Raw genomic sequence first — 24651 nt, forward strand, 5'->3', positions numbered from 1 at the left:
ACCTCACATTTCTAAAAATGAATGAGGCATGGATCTCGGAGGAATTCAACACCTGTGACGACCACGTGTAATTGAATTTCCTCATGCCAGCCCACACATATCTGCCACCACCCAGAAAAAAAAATAGTCCTTGTCTTATGTATATACAGTGGCATAAAAGGCCTTTTCTGTCAGGTGAATGCCTAAATTTTGGGGCCTGTACTCCAGTGGCCTACAGTAAAAAAATGTATCCAGTGACCGTCTAATGTACCTCCAGGTTAGGTTAAAGCCTAATTTTTGAGGCCTGTACTGGCCTACAGTAAAATCTTTATCCAGTGACCGCCTAATGTACCTCCAGCCACATCATTACAAGTTCTTTTCTGTCAGGTGAATGCCAAATTTTTGTGGCCTGTACTCCTGTGGCCTAAAATGTTTCTAGGCTCCAGCAGGGAACATTTTTGAGAGTTTCCCTTTAAGACGCATAAAAAATGGCCCTTCATTAAAATACATATTTTTTGGTGGGAATTTTTGCCAATGATCCCCCTCTGGTATGTCACTGTCCATGTTGTGGGACTATTTGTGCACTTCTAGTAAGTATTTGGTGGCTGCAAATATGACCTGAAGGTTTTTCATGTTCACCTGCCATTAAAGTCAATGGGGCCCGCGTTCGCAAACCGTCCCAGCCGATATTCGTCCATCACTACTCATAGAGCACCCTGACTCCTTGCAGATTTACCTACAGAGTGTCACGAGGGGGTCAACAGCCAAAGCACCCCACTCCAGAGATACCAGAACAGTCCTAAAGTCCAGCTGTCAGAATAGAGCTGAGTTTAGCACAGCAGAGAGAGAAAGCAGAGTACTCAAGTTTGCCTGCCATTTTATGCCAAAGCCTGCTGGAACCAAGAGGAAGCCTGAATATTGTCTGGATACACCATTACTCTCCCCTTTATTGCTTCGGAGCCAAACCCTGGGAATCAACGATATCCAGGTAGGAACAACGTGACTCACATAAAAAACTATTGAGGCCGCACCACACCACTCAGCATCCTATAAACCTGGGACATGTTCGGCCCTGGGGAGCGGCACGTTGCACCATGAGGGGAAGAAAAGGGTGCACCTCCCATACTGCACAGCCCATGGAGCACCAGAGCGAGAACTGCTACTCTGACTACTTCTACTCCTATCTGTGCCACCACTACTACTCCTGTCTTCTCCCCCTCTCTCCTCTCCGGTCGCTGTGCAGTGGTGGGAGCTCGCTCTCAGTGCTGGGAGACCGCTTAAATGTCTGGACAAGCCATCCCCATAACCCCCCTCCTCAGGCTTACATTATCTTGTTGTGGGAGTAACTGCTCAGATGCAATGGTTCCATTTAATCACTGCATATGACTAGGGGGTTAACATTATTTTGCAGTCTCTACTAGGTTTTCCTCCAGGATTGCCCTGTATTTAGCTCCATCCATCTTCCCATCAACTCTGACCAACTTCCCTGTACCTGCTGAAGAAAATTATCCCCACAACATGATGCTGCCATCAACATGTTTCATGGTGGGGATGGTGTGTTCAGGATGATGTGCAGTGTTAATTTTCCACCACACAGCATTTTTCATTTAGGCCAAAAAGTTAAATTTTGGTCTCATCTGACCAGAGCACCTTCTTCTACGTTTGTTGTGTCTCCTACATGGCTTTTGACAAACTGCAAACATGACTTCTTATAGCTTTCAAATTGCCACTCTTCATAAAGGCCAGATTTGTGGAGTGCATGACTAACGCTGGGTTCAGACCTGAGCGTACTTGAACGTACGCTCTGTATTAGCGATTGTACGGGCGTTTGCAATCGCGCATACAGAGACAAGCGAACGCCCATTGTCCCTATGGGAATGGTTCTCACCTGAGCGTTTTACAGCGTGTACAATCGCGCTGTAAAACGCCCGACGCCCCAAGAAGTACAGGAGCTTCTTTGGGGTGTCTTGTAGCGCGTTTTCGTACATAGACTTTAGCGGGAACGCTGGGCGTTCGCTTGTCTCTGTATGCGCGATTGCAAACGCCCGTACAATCGCGCATACAGAGCGTACGTTCAAGTACGCTCAGGTCTGAACCCAGCGTTAAGGTGGATGGCCAGGGCCGCCATCAGGGGGTAAAGCCGATACCCCAGTAAGGGGTATTTTGGCGTACATGCGACTTTTTTGATCACTTTTATTACCTTTTTTGGGAAGTAAGGTGGGCAAATTTCAATTTTCTCATAGTTTTTATTTTTTTATTTTTATGGCGTTCACCATGCGGGGGAAATAACATGACCGTTTTATAGATCAGGTCGTTACGGACACGGCGATACCTAATATGTGTAGTGTATTATTATTATTATTTTTATTCAGTGATAAATGTGTTTTTTTTTCATCTTAACTTTTTTCACTTTTTTTTAAATTTTTTTGACCCAGACCCACTTGGTTCTTGAAGATCCAGTGGGTCTGATGTCTGTATAATACAGTACAGTACTCTATATAGGGTACTGTACTGTATTTTACTTTACACTTTGTCTGAACAGATCTATGCCTTTAGCATAGATCTGTTCAGCACCATGGACAGCAGGATGCCTGAGAAGGCGTCCTGTTGCCATGGGAACCTTCCCCGTCTGCCACAACTTCGCAGACGGGGAAGGGTGAGAACGGGGCTGTCGGGGGGCTCTCTCCCTCTCCATCGGGGGGCTGCAAAGACAGCTGACAGCTAACGTACGGACCGCGGTATGGAAAGGGTTAAACGGCTGACATCTGCACAGGGCTGACACCCTGGTATAACCACTAGACGCCAACAAATTTTCAAGAGGAGGAGGGCAGGGGATCGCGATCCCGCCTGCCGCACCGCCCGCCTCCCGCACCGTTCTGGCAATGTGCGGATCCGCAAAATGCAGAAAGCACATTGCCGCTGTCCGTGTTTTGCATATACGCGGTGTCCGTGTTTTGTGGATCCGCAAAACACATACAAACGTCTGAATGGAGCCTTATAGGGGGTTGATCAATGACAGGGGGGTGATCAGGTGTTAATAAGTGACAGGGGGAGGTGTAGTGCTACTTATTACAGAGCTGCCTGTGTCCTCTGGTGGTCGATCAAAGCAAAAGGGACCACCAGAGGACCAGGTAGCAGGTATATTAGACGCTGTTATCAAAACAGCGTCTGATATACCTTTCAAGGGTTAAAAAATCGCATCTACAGCCTGCCAGCGAATGATCGCCGCTGGCAGGCTGTAGATCAACTGGTTTACCTCCCGATCCTGTGGACGCGCGCTCCTGTGTGCGCGCGTTCACAAGAAATCTCGCCTCTCGCGAGATGACGCGCCGATGCGTCCAGGAGGAATAACCCGGCCGCCCGCAGGACGCGTTCCTGCGTTAGGCAGTCGGGAGGTGGTTAAGGCTACTTTCACACTAGCAGGCTGTTCCGTTGGGTGAGCAGCCTGCCGGATCGGTCCTGCCGCTAGTGACTGTGTGCCCCCGCTCTGTCCCCATTGACTAAAATTGGGCGGTGCGGAGTTCTGGTGGAGGCACGGCGAGAAGCTGCTGAAATAAATGTCGGACATGTCGTAGTTTTATTCCGGCAGCCTCTCGCCGTGCGCTGTCGTGACTCAGCCGAAACTCCGGCCTCATTATAGTCAATGGAGACATCAACATTTTTGGGAAAATACGCATTTGCAACGCATCATGCCCCCGAAAAACATAGAAAAAGTTTGAAAAAAAAAGGTCAGACACACGTGTAGTTATTATTTGGTAATCGTTTATTCACATGGAGGACATATACAAGTGTATTTAGACAGAGACCTGAAATATTGTGTAATTACCACACAATTGTCTAAACTCCACACAAACACTATCACTACTCTAAGTTTCGTTTTCACATAGGTCAGGTGACCCAGAGACGTGCGGGGAGTTTCCAGGCTTTCGTCACTCTGTTTTGTTGACACGCAAACAAAAACCGTGTCCCTCTACTAGCAGCCATTTTCTTGGAGCTCGTCGTATTGAAAACAATGGCTAGCGGTCTCCATAAACATGGCCACTTTACTGATCCTCCGTCCCCTGAAGTGGAGACAAGTTTTGTTTGTTTTTTTAGGAGAGAAGACAGTGACCTTTACTAATATAACCAAGAGAAAAAAATACAACTAGTTAAATGACGCGGAGAAAAAGATAATCAGACGCTCAGTACTGGGCGGTACACGGTCCCTCCCCCACATGACTGCGGCAGGACACGGAAACTGCGAGCTTTTGGCTTGGACCGCACGGTGAAGACTGAGGGGGTCGGTATTGTGTCATGTGACGTGGCTGGTACTGTGCTCTGTATTATGTCCCCATAGTCATGTATACCTCACGTATTGCAACTACATAGTGTAAAATAACGCTATGAGGTGTGAATAGATGCCTAATATTGTAGTAAGTGTGCTCCCAGGCAGGAAATAATATTAAATATATATTAAAAAATAGCCTGCAGTGACAGCCAGGCATGACTGGTTCATAGCAATGCAAGAAGGATCTGTGACCCACATTTATATGATGGGCAACACCTCGCCCAATGCAAAACCAACACAATCTGGCTCCTCTGTTGTGGGGGTCAAGGCAGTCAGACCCTCCCTGATTAAAGGGCTGATAGGCAAGGTTCACAATCCTCCCTCCCCTGAGGACAGGAGGACCTGTAACCTCTCCTGACAGGTCTGTTCTAGCAACTGTTTGGATTCCCCATGTAATAACCATTCTGGAGCATCTATTCTTATGGCTTTATGTGGTGCCATTCCTTTATTATTCCTGCTAGAAGTTATGAATGAATTGCTAGCAGTTTATATTGATGGTCCAGATGGATGTTACCCATTGGGGGATTGTCTCAGAACAGTCTGACATGATCCACTCATTGGTGCCAGTGCCAGACTGTGCGGGGACACCCCTCCAACTGGTAAGGCCCATCTACCTTCATTGTTAAAGGGGTTGTCTCATCATGACAATGGGGGCATATCGCTAGGATATGTCCCCAATGGGACCCGCACCTATATCGAGAACGGAGCCCCGCAAGGTGGTGGCTGGAGGACTCCGGTCTGGCCACCACCAAGCCGGCTCCCCATAGAAGTGAATGGGAGCGTACTGCGCATGCGCGTCCCCCCAGCCTTATAGAAAATGAATGGAGGGCGGCTGCGCATGCGCAGTGCGCCCTCCTTCCCTTGCAGGGCTCTGTTCTCTATATAGGTGCAGGTCCCAGCGGTGTGACCTGTACCTATAAGACAATGGGGCATATCCTAGCGATATGCCCCCATTGTCCATGATGAGACAACCCCTTTAAGCTACTAGCAGTTCATTCATAACTTCTAGAAGGAATAATAAAGGAATGGCACAACAGAGTCATAAGGGTAGACGATCCAGAATTTTTTACTGCATGGTGAATGCACGTAGTTACTAAAGCAGACGTGTCAGGAGAGGGAACAAGTGTTCTCTGACAGAAGGTCATGGCGTAGCCTTGCAATCTTTCTGTGATTTAGAAAACTGCTTTAGGGTACGTCCGCACGGGCTGGATACCGATCCGCAGCGTTGTACGGTACCAGCATAGAATCCTCTGCACAATGCATAAAAATCTGCAGCGTAAATTGTCTTGTGACTTGGTTTTCCAAACCCACAGTATGTCAAATGATGCTGCAGATTTCACATCTTTCAGTGCATAGGATAAAAGCGGGGGCAGAATCGCGTCGAAGTCCGCCCCCCCTGTCCGTACCCTAAGGCCCCTTTCACACGAGTGAGTATTCCGCGCGGGTGCAATGCGTGATGCGAACGCATTGCGCCCCCACGGAATCCGGACCTATTCATTTCAATGGGGCTGTGTACATGTGCGTTGGTTTTCACTCATCACTTGTGCGTTGCGTAAAAATCGCAGCGTGTTCTATATTCTGTGATTTTCACGCAACGCTGGCCCTATAGAAGATAATGCAGCTGTGTGAAAATCACATCGCATCCGGAAGCAAGTGAGGATGCAATGCGTTTTTTCACAGATGTTGCTAAGAGATGTTGTTTGTAAACATTCAGTTTTTTATCATCCGCATGCAAAACGCATTACATCACATTGCACCTGTGCGATAAAAACTGAACGCGATCGCAGGCAAAACTGAATGACTTTGTTTGCGAAATCGCGCATTTTTCACTGAACGCATTCTCAAAGCATCCGGGCCTAACCCGGACACGCTCGTCTGCAAGGGGCCAAAGGCCCTATTCAGACGAACAGTGTTCTGGCCGGTCGACACGGATACGTTTTTTAAATGGACCGTACTCGGATGGCGTCCGTCTGCTCCTTTTCTTTCAGGCTGGTTCACTTGACTGAACGTGTTTTGCTGAAAAATTGGGTCTGGATGGTGCATGCTGTGCTTTTCTCTGCCCTGACCGATCATCCATGCAGCAAATCACTCCCGTGCATTGACTCATTGGGGGTCACTGATCAAAGACAGGCTTTTTATGCCAGTCTTTGATAAAGACTAATATATGCCTAATTTATGACAAGGCACGGGCCTCATCATAAATCGGGTGCATCCTCCGGCAGCGTGCTCCAGTAAAGAAATTCTACTGCATTCTCTAAGGCCTGTTTCACACTTGCGTTGTTGTTTTCCGGTATTGAGATCCGGCAGAGGATCTCAGTAGCGGACAAAAAAACGTTTGCGTTTAGTCCTCGTGTATTCTGAATGGAAAGATATCCGTTCAGGATGTCTTCCATTCCGGCAGCATTCTGTTTTGTGACCGGACATAAAAACTGATCCGTTACTGAAAACAATGTAAGTCAATGGTGACTGATCCGTTTTTTTTTTTAGGAGCCATCACCCAATACTGTTAATGTATTAAGTGAAGGATCCATTTTTTTTCTGTTTTGATTTCACACAACCGCATCCTAACGGAACGGATGCATCCTGATGTGCAAAATCAAAACGGATCAGTTTAATTCCGTTATTGAGAGCCTCTGCTCGATCTCCGTACCGAAATTGACAACGCAAGTGTGAAAGTAGCCTAAGTGGAATCGTTTTTTGACAACTTTTATGCCTGAAAATGACGTAAATGTTTGAATGTGCAGCAGCCACTCCCCAGTGGTGAGGAGAGCTTAAAAACACCTGTACAACAAAATATTGTATTTTTACACCAAAAACTGGCGTAGCGCTGTAAGTAAATCACCCCCATTGGACTATAATGTGATCAGGCCAAGCACTGTCCATCCTACCGCACAGGAAGATCCTTCCCCTGATTCCCACCACCGTGCTGGTCTGGTAAACATGGTCCGTGTGCCGGACACATCTCCAGACAGACCACGGCTCCCCCGACCTGACTGCATCACAGTTTTTCATGATACAGTCAGTTCCCATTGTACTGTCCTCACAACTCACATCATTGAGAAGGATCTTCAGACACGGCAGAGGTACATCACAGAAGGTCACGTCGGTGAAGACCACCAGTTTCCTAAAAATGACTCTGCACAGCACTGTAAATCTCTTGGGGTGGGCCTAGAGTGTGTGTGTGTGTTTTTTTTTTTTTTTTTTGTAGGAATTACATAGCATTCACACGACCGTGTTTTTGGTCCGCATCCGATTTGCATTTTTGGCAGATTGCACACGGACCCATTCATTTCTATCGGTCCGCATACGTAAATCCGTTCTGCAGTCCCGCAAAAGAGATAGAACATGTCCTATTCTTGTCCAAAAAAAAACGGATGCAACACGGACGGCACATGGATACATACGGTCGTGTAAATGCACCCTAATGTGAATGCTCCTTTACTCGTGCTAGATGTTTAGTGGTTTAACCCATGCTATATGTCTTGCTGCAACTAGAATAAAAGGGCTCATATGTTGGTATCAGTGCTAGCATTGTTAAGCCTCTCTGGACACCATAGCAACCATGCCCTCCCCCCCAACAATTGTGTTGTGGGGGGTTTACAGAGGGAGCTCCTACCCCCTGTGTAGCCACTTAGACGCTGCGCTATGGACTGCGACATGTAAACTGCCAGGATTGTATTTCTCTCCGATCCTGGCAGTTGCAGTATGAGTCAGAGCTTTGACTTACCGACTCCATCGCCCCGATTCAACCAACCAACCAACGTCTGCATAAAAGAGAGGAAATAAATAAATGATTGATATTTAGAAAATGCTAACTTGTTATAATGCTCCCATTTCTTATATTATTATTTTCTTTTTCTAGCTCTTATTAACGGAAAGTCATGTCTGGTGATGGACTTCATCAGACCATACTGGATCCGGTAATGACTGCTTTTGATGCCAAAGAAAAAAATAATGTTCTTTTTTTTATTTTTATCGTATGGCTGTAGTTAAAGGGGTTGCCTCTTACATTTAGACCGGCGCTGGATGTAGATGCCGGCGCCTCTAAGTAACTTTTACGGCTCCACCGCCAGTGCGCAGGCTTATTAAGTCTTAATAAATGACCCCCATAGTTGGTGGCAGCCAAGGGAACCTGTCAGGATTTCAGGCCGCCCATAGTCCAACAGCATGAAGCTCCTGACCGGTTCCTTTTAAGTGGCTGGCCTCAGAAACTCAGGGATGAATTTTTACTTCAGGGGGAAGTTACATTTAGTCATACATGGACCATGTGGACAGAAGTTGTCGTGACGGGATAACTCCTTTAAAGGGGTATTCCAGTATTTGGGATGTCATAGATGTATGATAGATGCGGGTCAACTGTTTTTGTGATACTCATATAAGTGAACGGAGAGAGCCCTGAACATGCGTGCTCACCTCTCTGTTCATTTTCATATATGAGATCAGTCAACCAGCCCTGCAACGTGACGCAGGGACATTCAAGCCTGGCTGGTTTTGCCCCTCAGTCGGCACTGTAGATGTCCCCTTGGTGGTTGCAGCAATGGCCCCACAGTAATTATAGCAGCTCCTCCCCCACCGTAGGATTTCACCCCCAGCTGATTATTAGAGTAAGAAGGCACCACAGCCCCTTTACTGCGCTAAATGACCCGGCGCTGACCGTATTTGTGTGGCCGTGTCTGGTACTGCACATTGGCCTGATTCAATTTGGAATACCAGACATGGCATTGTGTGGTGAAGAGCCCACTGTGCCCTAGCAAGTGTCGCTGGACCTTCTTACCTCTGCCAAGCATGGTGCCCTAATCTCCCTCCGATCACACAGTATTAGGCCTCTTTCACACGACAGTATGTCCATTTCAGTGTTTTGCGGTCCGTTTTTCACGGATCCGTTGTTCCGTTTTTTGCTTCCGTTGTGGTTCCGTTTCCGTTCCGTTGTTCCGTTCCGTTTTTCCGTATGGCAAATACAGTATACAGTAATTTCATATTAAAAATTGGGCTGGGCATAACATTTTCAATAGATGGTTCCGCAAAAAACGGAACGGATACGGAAGACATACGGATGCATTTCCGTATGCATTCCGTTTTTTTGCGGACCCATAGACTTTAATGGAGCCACGGAACGTGATTTGCGGCCAAATATAGGACATGTTCTATCTTTAAACGGAACGGAAAAAACGGAAATACGGAAACGGAATGCACACGGAGTACATTCCGTTTTTTTTGCGGAACCATTGAAATGAATGGTTCCGTATACGGACCGTATACGGACCGCAAAAAACGGCCCGCAAAACGGAAAAAAAAACGGTCGTGTGAAAGAGGCCTTAAAGGGAATTTTCCACGATAGACATTTTTGTCACGTTCATTCTAAGTACACTGAGAAGCAGGAGAGAGGAAAGCTTGTCTGAAGCTCTTCTTTTATGTTTTTTTACAGATCATCCCATATGTTGGCACAATCTTTGAACGTTTGGAACCAGGAGCCATGGTAGTGATCCATGGTTCTGTAGCTCATGATGCAGACAGGTAATCATCTTTGAAAATAATTTTATAGCTCAAGTACTTGCATTTATTTTTATTACTGCGTTGTGTAGGTTGCTTATTCCATGCTCAATAGCAGGCGGCCTGGATCCCTCACACAGACAAAGGCATAGCCTGGGCTCTTATAAGTCTAGGTAGCGGCCAGTGAGCTGACAGCATCCATGGATGAGCAGTGATTACTAGACATAGGTGCACACCTAAAGGGGTTGTCCGGGTTCAGAGGTGAATCCGGACATATCCCCTTCTTCGCCCAGACAGCCCCTCTGACATGAGCAACGGAGCATTTCATGTATGACGCAGGGCAAGGGCTTTTTGGTTTATATTTTTCCATTGCTAGGCTGAGGCTTCCACCTAGCAGTGTTCCCCGTGACATCACTGACACTGATGGGCGGGCTTTAGTTTGGAAACGGTAAAAACATAGGCAAATGTAGTTCAGACTTGCATCATTTTGATTCCTTTTGTCACTCTTTACATTTCCATATGACTTTTTTTTTTTAAAGGACAGAATAAAGTACCATACTTCGTCTTTCTGTCCTACAAAAAAAAAACGCATAAAAACATACACTTATGTTGTTTTTTCCCCCAAATATTAATTTAAAAAAAAGGTTTCACAAAAAACATGTTTAAAAAAACCCCAGGTACAAACGTATTGAAACGTATGCACATTCTTCAATTGTCTATATAAAAAAAAGGAATGACAACCACAAAATGTGCATACGTTTGTATCCCTCTTTTTTTTATTTATTTTTTATGCATGTCGATACTTAACCCTTTCACGACTGCAATCTGTATATATACGTGATAGCTGCACATACCCCGTGCAGCTACCACGTATATAAACGTTCTGGCAGCTCTTTAATCCAAGCGCTGCAAAGCGCTTGGATTAAAGCTTCTGCCCCTGCCCTGTATGCTGTCACGGACAGCATACAGTGCAGTAATGCCGGCAAGGGACCAATCAGAGTGGCCCCTTGCCGGCAATCGATCCGATTGGTTAGTCTGTGCAGACTAACCAATCGGATCGCGGCAGTGTTAAAATGCCGGTTTCATGCGCTGATCTGCGCTCTGTAGACCAGAGCATGAAATCAGTTAATGTGTCCTCGAGTAATACACCCCCCCCTGCCGATCTGTGCCTCTGATTTGTGTCTGTGCCCCCCCTTGTGCCGCCTGCAGCTCAACTCCTACTAGCTGCCGAGATGTGGTCCGCCCCCTCCCCGCCCCCTCCAGTCATTTTGTAGCCTCCCCGATCCCCCCCCTACCCATGCAGTCATTTTGTAGACCCCCGATCCCTCCCCCCCCCACCTTTCCAGCGCTGCCCTCCGATCCCCCTGCTGTGTGCGATGGCGGCGGCTCCATTACTGAGCCGCCGCCATCAGCAGAGAGTGTCAGCTCTATGCTGACACTCTCCTGTAACCCCATAGATGCCGCGGTTGCGGCATCCATGAGGTTAACAGAGGGAGGGAGCTCCCTCTCTCCACCATCGGGGCTGCAGCGCTGTGATTGCAGCACCCGATGGTTGCCATGGCAACCGGACGCTTTGCAAAAGCCTCTATAAATATATCACATGATAGACCCCGTCCGATAAACACCATAAAAATAAAATAAAAAAAACAGTGCCAAAAAAAGCTATTTTTGTCACCTTACATCACAAAAAGTGCAACAGCAAGCGATCAAAAAGGCTTATGACCCCCAAAATAGTACCAATCAAACCGTAAACTCGTCCCGCAAAAAATTATACCCTATTTAAGACAATCGCCCAAAAAATAAAAAAGTTATGGCTCTCAGACTATAGAGACACTAAAACATCATTTTTTTGGTTTCAGAAATGCTATTATTGTGTAAAACTTAAATAAATAAGAAAAAGTATACATATTAGGTATTGCCACGTCCGTAACGATCTTCTCTATAAAACTATCACATGACCTAACTCCTCAGATGAACGCTGTAAAAATAAATAAATGAAAACTGTTCCAAAACAGCCAATTTTTGGGTCACCTTGCCCCATAAAGTGTAATAAGGAATGATCAAAAAATCCTATGTACCCAAAAATGGTACCAATAAAAACCTCAACACTTTCTGCAAAAAACGAGCCCCTGCACAAGATGATCGGCAGAAAAATAAAAAACATATGGCGTTCAGAAAACCAATCCAGCACAATCTGCCTTCCAAAAACCGTATGGCATTTATTTCCTTCTGCGCCCTGCCGTGTGCCCGTACAACAGTTTACGACCACATGTGGGGTGTTTATGTAAACCGCGGAATCAGGGTAATAAATATTGAGTTTTGTTTGGCTGTTAACTCTCAATGTGTTAAAGAAAAACAAATTATAAAATGGAAAATCTGCCAAAAAAGTGAAATTTAGAAATTTCATCTCCATTTTCCTTTAATTCTTGTGGAACGCCTAAAGGGTTAACAAAGTTTGTAAAATCAGTTTCGAGTAACTTGAGGGGTGTAGTTTCTACAATGGGGTCATTTATGGGGGTTTCCACTATGTAAGCCCCACAAAGGGACTTCAGACCTGAACTGGTCCTTAAAAAGTGGGTTTTGGAAATTTTCTTACAAATTGTAAGAATTACTTCTAAACTTCTAAGCCTTCTAACGTCCTAAAAAAATAAAATTACATTTCCAAAATGATGCCAGCATAAAGTAGACATATGGGGAATGTTAAGTAATAAATATTGTATTAGGTATCACTTTCTGTTTTAGAAGCAGAGAAATTGAAATTTGGAAAATTGGGAATTTTTAAAACTTTTTGGTAAATTTGGGATTTTTTCATAAATAAAGGTGAAATATATTGACTCAAATATATGACTATCATGAAGTACAATGTGTCACGAGAAAACAATCTCAGAATGGCTTGGATAAGTAAAAGCATTCCAAAGCTATTACCACATAAAGTGACACATGTCAGATTTGTAAATTTTGACCTGGACACTGGGGCATCAATGACCCTTGGTCATGAAAGGGTTAAACATTATCCCATTATTAAAAAATGTTTTATTCGGATATGTCCACTTTTTTTAATTACAAATGTCACACACATTTTCAAACTCACATTTCGTTCAACCAGTTGTGTTAATATTTTGCACAGTGACCAGTGTCCCCCAATATATATATTTTTTCCTTTTCTAGGTTCCAGATAGACTTCCAGTGTGGCAGCAGTCAGAATCCCCGCTCTGATGTGGCCTTCCATTTCAACCCTCGATTAAAAGGTTCAGGGGTCATAATCTGCAACACGTTACAAAATGAAATATGGGGTTGGGAAGAAAAAACCTACCAGATGCCTTTCAGAAAGGGCACGCCGTTCGAAGTAATATTTCTGGTTCTGCATAATAAATTCCAGGTGAGCTTTGCTTTTTTTTCGGTCAGTCTATGTAGGTCACATATGTCTGGCTCTCCAGGGGGGCTGTACTGTATCAAAAAAGTTGACCGATGGACAGTTTTGCAAGTGAGACCGTGCTCATTTAGCAATCATCTGTACTGTATGTGATCGTTAGTGCAATTGTTTGGTCACCTACAGTTTCATTATTTACACACGTGTTATGGACATCTGGCGGGCTTCTGACTGATGTGACGCCCACTGAATATTAGAACGGGTGTCCTACTTCCCCAGACTCATGGATCAGCAGGTCGAGCATGCATGGTGTCTCTCTATAGGACTGCTGGAGATAGCTCAGCGCTGTACCTGGGTATTCCTACATCTTTAGGGTATGTCCACAAGGGACTGAAATGCCACAGATTTTCGTTTTACAGTGCCAGCATAGCAGTTGGGATGTTCCGGAATCTCATCCACGCACTACAGAAAAATGGTTCACAGCATGTCCTTTTATGCCGCAAATTTCTACCTTTCCAATACACAGGGTAAAATCCAGGGTACCACAGATTACATCCAAAAGTGGAGATTTACTGTATATTGTTTGCATTTTATAACGTTCACTGTTTGTGCTTGGTTCATTTTGTTTTATTTCTTCAAGGTGTCTTCAAATGGGAAGCACTTGTTGACTTACAAGCATAGGATCAATCTGGAAAAAGTTGACACTCTCGGTATATATGGGATGGTGACAATTAACCAAATTGGATTTGCCTATCAAGCAGTAAGTCTATTACATCACATTTGGTAAAACTTTGGCCCTGATGTATCAAGGCCAGTGTGTGCTGTGCCCGCATAGATGGGGCCTGCACTGCCGGAGGAGGCATGTCATTTAATTACATGGCTCCTCCGGCAGCTCAGAGCTGCCATAGACTTCAGCTATTATTTACTCCACGGAGCCAACGGCACCACCCACACTTTGCACTTGCCACTCCTATTTTATGTAAAGTTGGCGAAAGCCTGTGTATTTGTGACTTTTCTACGCCAAAAAACGGGTGTAGGGGAAATAATACATTTTCCCCTTTGTGTTTTGCAGTTCCTCTGTTGTTCCTTTTGGAAATGTATGACTAAATGGACAATTGTGTGTTGCCTTTGTCACTAGTGACACTGCCATTTTCAGTAAGAATGGTAGCGCTCCAGTGTCCATTTGTTCCTACAACTCTAGGAGGAATAACGGAGTAATGGCACAAATCAGAGTTCTGCAAAAAGATGCTTCAGAATTGTCAGGAGTGGTATATACCGTGGACTACATGAGTATATAGACAAGTGAGGTCACAGCAGTCCACAAGCTAAATAATGAAGTCCGCACACCAAGTAGATGCAAACCATGCAGTAACTTTATTTCAGTGAGGCGATGTTTCAGCTGAACATAGCTCTACCATATCTGCGCGCTCTGGGTCGTATAAACATGCCAAACAATCTCTGCCTCAGGTGGTTAAACTGCGCACGCATGGCAGATGGCGTAAAGGTGCACGTCTGTAGAAATGGATGTGCATATGCACTTTTTTAAAGGGAATTTGTCACCAGCGACCTCCCTATCAAATTGTTTGCATAGACACATAGCTGTGAACCACCTGATATAAAGGGTTTCTGTCACCTGAAAAATGGGTATTAAGCTGGCTGACATTAGCGATGTGCTAATGTCAGCTGAACATAACTATATTAGAGCCATCTCACTGCCTGCCGCCGTTATTGAGAAAAACTAACTTTTATGATATGCTAATTAGCCTTGCACCTGCTCCTAGAGGCTCATTTTGCCCACCTCTTTTCACTCCCTTCTCTTGATTGACAGAGCCAGGGCAGCGCACTCCTCCCGCTGGCCGTGTCTACTAAGAAAATCTCACGCCTGCGCCGTTCCGTTCAGTATTCGGCGCAGTGAGGGAAGGACGTTCACCGGCAGCCGGCTTCCTCACTGTGAAGTATTTAGCGCAGGCGCAGTGAGGAAGCCAGCAGCCGCCGAGCGTCCTTCCCTCACTGCGCCTGCACCGAATACTAAACAGTGCGAGATTTACACTGCAGACACGGCAAGCAGGAGGAGAGCAGCGCTGCCTGGCCCTGTCAATCAAGAGAAGAAGGGCGTGAAAAGAGCCTCTAGGAGCAGGTGCAACGCCCCCCCTGCTCCTATTATAAAAGTTAGTTTTTCTCAATAAAGGCTTTGGGCAGTGAGATGGCTCTAATATAGTTATGTTCAGCTGACGTTAGCACATCGCTAATGTCAGCCAGCTTAATACCCATTTTTCAGGTGACAGAAACCCTTTTTTTCGTTTGTTGATCCGAGGTTCCGTTCCTGAGGTATGATATGTATTGTTAATATGCAGGAGGCTGCTACCATAGAAACTGGTTAAACTTCACAAGGTCCACCTTGTAAGCCCATGCAATGTCTCTAGAGAGGCATAAGCGATGGAAGGCTGACGTATTAAATATACAATAAAGTGCTTGCATTCCTATAGTCTTTATAACAGGCATCCTCAAACTGTGGCCCTCCAGCTGTTGCAAAACGACAACTCCCAGCATGCCCGAACAGCCTACAGCAGGGCATTGTGGGAGTTGTAGTTTTACAACAGCTGGAGAGCCACAGTTTGAGGATACCTGCTTTATAACCACGATTACAGAAAACATAGACACCACGATGATGTCACTAATCAGTATGTATATATGTGTGCACTTATGGTCATCTGTGCTTTGATATGGTCATGGAACTATTTGAACTTTTTCATTTACACTGGTGGGTACAAAATATATTTCTAGTCATGAATACGTGTAAGCATTCCTCGGTGTCTGATACCTAACGTATTTCCGTATTTCCAGATACAGCAGGGCTCACAACCAACATCTCTTGCACTTACTTCGATGAATTCCATGCAGGTATTTTTATTTATTTATAGGTTATTATTGTTACCAGTGATTCAGCGGATAAATTAACCGTGTTCTTTTTCTCCTCTTAATGCCAGGCATCACAGAACAGCCTGAATTTTGTGAGTATTCTTGATTGCAGTCCTCCACTGAGTTGTGAATAGTTGGGCACGGGTTGTAGATCCACATGCACTTGATACATATTAGGATAATATGAGCCACCATACACCTCAGATGTCAGGCACAAGAGGGGTCGGCCACAGGATCCACATGAGAACTAATGATGATTGCTATTCTGCAAGTATAGGGGCGGCCCGGCAATTAATGGTAATCCACATGTGGATCCAGCAGCCGGATCACACCATGGACAGGCACCCTTAGGCCCCTTTCACACGGGCGAGTTTTCCGTGCGGGTGCGATGCGTGCGGTGAACGCATTGCACCCGCACTGAATCCTGACCCATTCATTTCTATGAGACTGTGCACACGAGCGGTGATTTTCACGCATCACTTGTGCGTTGCGTGAAAATCGCAGCATGCTCCTCTTTGTGCGTTTTTCACGTAACGCAGGCCCTATAGAAATGAATGGGGTTGCGTGAAAATCGCATGCATCCGCAAGCAAGTGCGGATGCGGTGCGATTTTCACGCATGGGTTCTAGGTGACAGTCTATTCACTGTATTATTTTCCCTTATAACATGGTTATAAGGGAAAATAATAGCATTCTGAATACAGAATGCTTTGTATAATAGTGCTGGAGGGGTTAAAAATAATAAAAAAGTTAACTCACCTTCTCCTCTTGTTAGCGCAGATGCCGGTCTGTTCTTTATCTGTGGGCTAAAGGACCTTTGATGACGTCAGATCACATGCTCCATCACCATGGTGATGGACCATGTGATTGGAGCATGTGATCTGACGTCACCTCAGGTCATTCAGTCCACAGCTAAAGAACAGAGTGGCATCTGCGCGAACAAGAGGAGAAGGTGAGTTAACTTTTTTATTATTTTTAACCCTTCCAGCACTATTATACAAAGCATTCTGTAGTCAGAATGCTATTATTTTCCCTTATAACCATGTTATAAGGGAAAATAATACAATCTTCAGAACATCAATCCCAAGCCCGAACTTCTGTGAAGAAGTTCGGGTCTGGGTACCAAACATGCGCGATTTTTCTCACGCAAGTGCAAAACGCATGACAATGTTTTGCACTCGCGCAGAAAAATCGCGCATTTTCCCGCAACGCACCCGCCTCTTATCCGGGCAAAAAACATGACGCCCGTGTGAAAGAGGCCTTAGGTGGAAATTAAACTTGTTGCTGGCCCTGTTATATTCCCCTCCCAAGTGCCTAAAGTATCCAGTTCGACCTCCATAGATACTACCGTAATATGTCACCACCAGAATGCCTACTAAAGGTTTTAAAGGTTTACGGGAGTTTTTGTATCTAACTGTGTTTTGTCAGTATTTTCCCCTAGTGATTTTATTAATTCCTTTTTTTTTTTTTTTTTTTTTTTTTTTTTTTTAGGAAATTCCTTACACTGGAAACCTTCCTAATGCCCTGAGCCCAGGAAGAACAGTGGTTGTGAAGGGTGAAATAAGCAAAAACGGCAAAAGGTGAATTATCTGCATGGTACTGTGCGGTGTAAATGTATATACCATAGTTTGTCTGCTGCGGGTGTTTGGAGCCTCTGATGTCAGTCCCAGCGGATTTTACAGGAAGAACAGTCCATGCAGCACTATTCCTCAGATCAAAAAAATGGAGCCTGATGTACAGTGTGGCATGTGTGCAAATGTGAGCAGAGCCTAAGGCCATATTTACATGTCAGTGATACACATCCGTGTGCTGTCTGTGTTCTCCATGGAGAGCATGCAGATCCATTGAATTGTGTGTATATAGTGCATGGGAACTTGCAGTACTTTGATCCGGACAGAATGCACCTATTTTATTCCATGGGGTTGGCCCATCTCATACAATGGGGGCATATTGCTAGGATATGCCCTCAATGTCTGATAGGTGCGGGTCCCACCTCTGGGACCCACACCTATCTCTAGAATAGAGCCCGCAAAGTGAAGTAGGGCGCAGCGTGCATGAGCGGCAATCCTCCATTAATTTCTGAAGGATTGATGAAAATTTCAGAGCGCTGGTTCAGCTATTTCCATCAGCCCCATAGAAGTGATTGGAGCGGTGGCCTCGCTTAGCACAGCAGTCCCATAGAAATGAATGGAGGATGGCCGCACATGCCCAGTGCACCTTCCTTTGCTTTCTGGGCTTGGGTCTAGAGATAGGCGCAGGTCCCACCTCTGGGACCTGCACCTATCAGACATTGGGAACATATCCTAGTGATCGTCACTGATAAAAGTCGGTGGGAGTGGGCAGGAGGAGATGGACTGTTGGTGGGAACTCCATGGCCCAACTCATTCAATTATAATAAATCTGCTCCAATGGGTCCGGGAAAACCATGGACAGCACTCCGATGCCATCCATGTGTGGTCTGTTTTTACCTGATCCATTGTGTAGAAAAGTGATAAAGTTTGTACAAAAAAAGTTTTTTGTGTCTGCAAATAATGGATCCACCAGAGTGAAAAGCATTTTTTCTGTTACCTTAATTTCATGTTTCTGTTCTTTCAATGTTGACAGCTTCGCCATTAATCTTAAGCCCAGTGGCTCCACGGACATCGCTTTGCACTTGAATCCACGAATGACGAAGAAGGTGTTTGTGAGGAACACATACTTGTGCGATAGTTGGGGAGAAGAAGAGCGGCAACTACGTGAATTCCCCTTTTTTCCAGATATGTATTTTGAGGTTGGTTGAGCCTTGTTACTCTAGTAAGGATAGATGTATTGTAAGGGCAATGCCATGAAAATATTGCTGAAACTGGTGAGGTCACAAAAAAAAAACAGGTTACGTTATCTAATAGTACAGAATAGTTTTACAATAACTGTGTAATAATAAGACATATGTATGAAGGAAATGAAGACCTTCTGGTTCACCTCTCAGCTGAGAACAGGACTGAGGGCTGGGTGTTAAAGAAGCACTCCGGGTTTGTTTACTTATTTTTTTACATGTACGGCATTACTGACTTAAAGGGTTTCTATCATCGCAAAATTCGTTATGTAGCTGGCTGACATTAGCGATGTGCTAATGTCAGCAGTACATAACTGTAACTTTTATCTGCCTACATGCCGCCGTTCGCAAAAGATGCAGTCAGCACACTGTGTGCTGTCCGCATCCGTACTTCCTTTCCGTGGCCCTGCAAAAAAAGATAGAACAAGCCCTATTCTTGGCCGCAATTATGAACCAGAATAGCCATTTTTATTATAGGGCTGCCCTTCTGTTTTGGAAAATGCGGAACGCACACGGGCGGTATCGGTGTTTTGCGGATCCGCAATTTGCAGACCACAAAACGCATACGGTCGCCTGAATGAGCCCTTATTCAGTTGAATCCATACATTTTGAACCAGTTCATTAGGGGAACCTGGTCATGTGGCCTCAAGTCTAACCAGCAGCCCAGAGCTTGCTCTTATGTGTGAACAGGAACTTGGTCTCTCCCATGTGAGCTACAGGAAGACATCATCACCATTCATATCTCTCATGCCCTTTTCCTCTCCACACTCCATGTTCCCCTGTATATCTCGGTGTTCTGTTGAGGATGTAGTGTCTCCCCCATCTAAAGGGCCAGGAGTGCAGATATATAGTAGGTAAATGCATACAGTAATTAGCTGCGGTTATGTAAACCTCCTGACTCACACTGCCTGTCTGTACTATCTCTGTGTGCTGACTCTCCAGTGTAGTTCTATGGGATGTAGCTTCACACTGGTCTCTCTGCCTCCTGCATGCTGACAGGAGAAAGAGATGAGCGGGCAGGCAGGCTCATGCTGTATTACATAGGAAAATGTGGAGATTCTGCAGTGTGAGGGGGCAGCATGGCTGCCTTTACACAGTACAGTGTGGTGAGACTCCTCTGTGCCTCTGTCTCTTGAAAGCCAGGAATGATGGGAAATGTAGGATTCTTTAGGAAAAGCATATTTGAGGGGAAGGAGTCAAGATGGGAGACAACCCACAAACTGCATATCAAATAAAACAAGTTTACACAAGACATACACAAGAGCCTCTGTCTAATTCTTTAAAGGGTTCTCTCGCTTCAGTAAGTGGCAATTATCATGTAGAGAAAGTTAATACAAGCCACTTACTAATGTACTGTTATTGTCCATATTGCCTCCTTTGCTGGCTGGATTCATTTTTCCATCACATTATACACTGCTCGTTTCCATGGTTACAGACCACCCTGCAATCCATCAGTGGTGGTCGTCCTTCCACGCTGTAGGAAAAAAACACAAGCCTATATGCACTCCCATGGTCCCGGCCACCAGAGAGGCTGACGTTTTTTCTTATATTGTGCAAGCACGACCACCTCTGATGGATTTCAGGGTGGTCTGTAACCATGGAAACAAGCAGGGCATAATGTGATGGAAAAATGAATCCAGCCAGCAAAGGAAGCAATATGGACAATCACAATACATTAGTAAGTGGCTTGTATTAACTTTTTCTAAATGATAAATGCTACTTACTGAAGTGAGACAGCCCCTTTTAATAATGGCCTATCCTGCACTATATAGCACTATATGCACCCTTCACCCGGCTGCTGATATGCTGGTATACAGCATGTGACTGCTGCAGCCAATCACTATACTCAGCTCAGTGGTCACGTGCAATACACCTGCATTTCACTGTGTGCGTCACCGACAATGAGACGTGCGTGTGTACGGCATTTGACCGCTGCAGTTTGGAAACAAACAGTGGCAGGAAGATTGGACCAACACTGCAAACAACAGTGATGGACAAAGGCATTTTGGGGGCTTGCAAAAGAATTTTCATCATCTCTGACAACCCCTTTAACGTCACATGGATTTAAAAATGTAAACAATCTTTATGCACTTAGGTCCCCCTAGTGGTGGCTGCATGGAAACACTATGACTCAATGCAGACCCCATAGCGCTTGCCGTTTTTAGACTGTTGCTCAGTGTGGTAGCCCATAAATGGGAGATGGTGTATTGTGTCTACAGAGCGGTTTTAGTACTCTTGTGACCATGAATCGGGTATGTTAATATGTATTTTTTTTTTTCATTGTAGCTCCTCATCTACTGTGAAGCTCACCAGTATAGGGTTGCTGTTAATGGACATCATCTTCTGGAGTATAAGCACCGATTTAAAGACTTGGCCAAGATCAACGAGATTACCGTTCATGGAGACATTCAGCTGTATGATGTCAGAGCCTGGTAGAAAAGAAGTATGAGATCTGGCAACCAATCATATTGTCCCAGATTGGTGGTATTCCTCTCACCCCATGATGCACTGTACAACCAAATAGTCTTTATATTGATTAAAATGGCTACCTTTTATTAATGAACATATCCTAGCCCTAAAATAACTGTACTAGCTGAAATACCTTCTATCGCAATAAAGACTCATGCACACGTCTGTATTTTGCTTCAGTATGCTATCCGTTTTTATTTTTTAATGGATAGCACATTGACCCATACAATTTAGTGCGGCCACACATCTGTTTATTTTCACTGATCTGTGTGCCCAACCTATAAAACTTACCGCAGGTATTTTTCATGTCTGTTTTTGCTGATGAGAATAGCACTTTCTATTGGTAGGAGGGAGAATAAAATGGAACGCACATGGAAGGATCCGTTTTATTTATTTTTTTTTGTTTCTTTGCAGACTGAAAATCATATACAGCTGTGTGCATGAGGCCTAATAATTAGAAATGGCAACTAAGACTGTTGGATACAAAGCTGAGTATTAACAGACAAGTCTGTCACCCCCTGACCTAAAGGGCAGACTGTATTCTTGGGCCTCATTTAGACAGGCCTAAGGCTTAACGTATTCTGGATGTAGCACACAGACCCCTGGCGCCTCTTTTGAATTGGATTGGCGGCACCTTAGTGATTTACATCTGAAAGGCATACCGTTAATGGTGGGTACAGGGCGGCCGATTAAATGAGGCCTTACTCTGTATTATTTGCTACAGAAATGGAATTATTTTAATGAAGGGACTCTGTCAAAATTATGTTTTTAAGTCTTCTTGATTTTTAATATATGTTGTTGCTATCTATGTGCAAATGAACAGATAACTGTTTAAAGATTGCATTAAAGGGAATCTGTCACCAGCAACCTCCCTAAGTGTTTGCATAGACACATAGCTGTAGTTCACCTCATTAAAATGCTGTTTTCATTTGGTGATCTGAGGCTCCATTTTTGAGTTATGATACTTCTTTCTTTCTTTGGTGCAATGAGGGTGTCACCATTGCTCTTGTTGCACACAAGCTCTGCTCCTTCACTGTTTTGCAACTTCAAGGTATATATATGCAGAATGTGATTCATTTTCAAGCAGCTGTACATCTGATATTTCGGTCCTTTTTTCAAACTAATGCCGATATGAGAAGAAGAGAGAAAGTGGATGTTAGCGCTACGGAAGATGTGTGGTCACACAGTAGAATATGCGCATATTCTGTAGCGCTGACACTTTCTTCTTCTCATAGCAGGACAGGTCATCAGTATCAGATCTGCGGTGGTCCGGCGCCCAGGAACCCCGCCGATCAGCTGTTAGAAGAGTCCGGAGCACCGCACCCTTTTCCTAGGCCATGTGACGTGGCCATACAACGGTCACACTGCCTATCGCAGCTCAGCCCCATTCACTTCAATAGGGCTGAGCTGCAACTAAACAGTACAGCCGTTGTACAATGTATGGTGCTGTGCTTGGAAAGCTGCCGGGTGCCGGTTGTGCTCACCAGAGTTTCAGTGAGAGTGGCGGCTCCCTAAAACAGCTGATCAGCGAAGGTGCCGGGACTCAGACCCCCGGTGATGTGGTAATGACCTATCCTGAGGATACGTCAGCATTATCTTTTTTAAGATAAACCTTTTAACCATGTTAAAAGGGTGGGAACCCTGCTCAAAGCACCCCAACATATCTATTATACTGCTTTGTACTGCCTAGACCTGTCAATTAAAGCAGTGAGGGAGGGGCTGGCCACAGAAACCAGTAAAGCTTGGGTGCAACAAGAGCAACGATGACACCCTCATTGCACCAAAGGCCTAATCTGCCTAGTAAGAAAAAGTATCCTAACTCTGGAAGGAGTCTCAGATCAACAAAAGAAAGTGAACCCCAGCTATGTGTATATGCAAACAGATTCCCTTTAAGGGGATGTCTTCTGTAAACTAACCCTTGTTATAATATGCTCCATTAGGGCATTTTGTTGTCATACAGGATGATGCTGCTCTTGGCCATAGGGAAGAATGGATGCCAGCTCATTTCAGCTAGCTCCCTGTCATGCTATGTTTTCTCTGCACTGGATAGAAAAATATGTAAAAAATATGAAAATTGATTTAAAAAAAATTAGATTTTTATCACTGCTGTCTTTCTAAGCTTGTAGTATTATATGTAAAAGTTGTGTATAGCGCCCAGTAATAACACATACGGTACATTACTGGCTACACATTCTGTCATATTTGCAGTTGTATATTGAAATTGTCATTCCCCTGATCATTATTAACATTAAGACTAGGGTCGCACGGCGACTTGTAGTCACGCCCATACATCGTATCCTACGTTGGTCAAGGCGGTCACATTGTGATTCACAAGGTAGTGCAACCACAACACTACGGTCAACAAAAATCCAAAACCCATTGGATTTCGGTGTCGCCACATTCACTAGGAGCGTTTGGCAGAACGGTATTTGCATACCCAATGCCGCGCCACCATAAGTCTCCATGTAGCCCTAGTCTAAAGGTTCAGTCTGAAGGTGGCAACAGATACCTTCAACGCTTGTTCCATCCGAGCTGTCAGTATTCCATGTCCCAGTGTGAACTGGAAAGCTAGTGTAGTACCGTCAGGTAAGCTGGAATCTGTACAGTCACTAAATTGTTTACAGGCGGCAAGGGTCTTGATTATAGACAGATTATGTGCCAGTCAAGATTAAGAACGTCATAGAACTGGTTTCACCCTCTTCTCTTTTATTGTACATATTTGTTCTAATGTTTCTTCAATGATTTACACTGAATATCATTGTCTTTTTTATGTATTGCTGTGTTTATTCCATGAAACTTTTCTAATTTTGTAGGCGCCTTTTTTTGTTAAGCTTTTATGTTGTACTATGCTGGAATAATTCTGATTACATAGAAATCTGAGCAAAATTCGAATTTGTTTTTATTTAGTCTTTTTTGTGTTTTCGGCGCTCAGTGTTCTCTTTTACAGGTTGCAGTGATATGACCAAGATGCCCAAACACTTCCTGATATCTGTTATTCTGTATCGGGCTCAGACTGGTGAACAGGGCAACCTCAGGGTGGGCACTAGTCCCCTCATCCCCTGCACAGGTGGCACATTGCACAGTACACTGCCTGCAGTCAGCATCCAAACTTGCTTATGTCTTCAACAAAAAAATTGGGTAGATTATTTTACAAACTACTTATTATTATACATGCTTTGGGTGGCTGATACAATGCGTAGGCACAAAGACGGGCGTTACCATACCAGTCCTGATCCCCCTGAGCAGGAGCGAGATGAGCCCAGGTTATTAGGAGGCAAATGCCTCTT

At 44.7% G+C, this 24651-nt stretch overlaps 1 protein-coding gene across 1 annotated transcript; it reads left to right on the forward strand.

Moving 5' to 3' along the window:
• The first annotated feature begins 4101 nt into the window (after positions 1-4101).
• LGALS8 (galectin 8) lies at positions 4102-24249 on the forward strand. Its single transcript, XM_044289030.1, has 10 exons — positions 4102-4258; positions 8169-8226; positions 9732-9820; positions 12965-13175; positions 13807-13926; positions 16011-16067; positions 16154-16177; positions 17575-17663; positions 18688-18853; positions 21182-24249. The coding sequence occupies exons 2-10, from the start codon at positions 8188-8190 to the stop codon at positions 21329-21331; spliced, it is 945 nt and encodes a 314-aa protein (XP_044144965.1). The 5' UTR covers positions 4102-4258; positions 8169-8187; the 3' UTR covers positions 21332-24249.
• The last annotated feature ends 402 nt before the right edge of the window (positions 24250-24651 follow it).

This window comes from Bufo gargarizans, chromosome 4 (genome assembly GCF_014858855.1).
Source record: "Bufo gargarizans isolate SCDJY-AF-19 chromosome 4, ASM1485885v1, whole genome shotgun sequence".
In the NCBI taxonomy this organism is placed as follows: Eukaryota; Metazoa; Chordata; class Amphibia; order Anura; family Bufonidae; genus Bufo; species Bufo gargarizans.

Excerpts from the sequence above, each read along its gene's own strand:
- LGALS8 (XM_044289030.1), top strand. The coding sequence starts at position 8,188 with ATGTCTGGTGATGGACTTCATCAGACCATACTGGATCCG. Across the intron at positions 13,927-16,010 it reads TTGGATTTGCCTATCAAGCA|ATACAGCAGGGCTCACAACC; the intron begins GTAAGTCTATTA and ends CCGTATTTCCAG. Across the intron at positions 17,664-18,687 it reads ATAAGCAAAAACGGCAAAAG|CTTCGCCATTAATCTTAAGC; the intron begins GTGAATTATCTG and ends CAATGTTGACAG.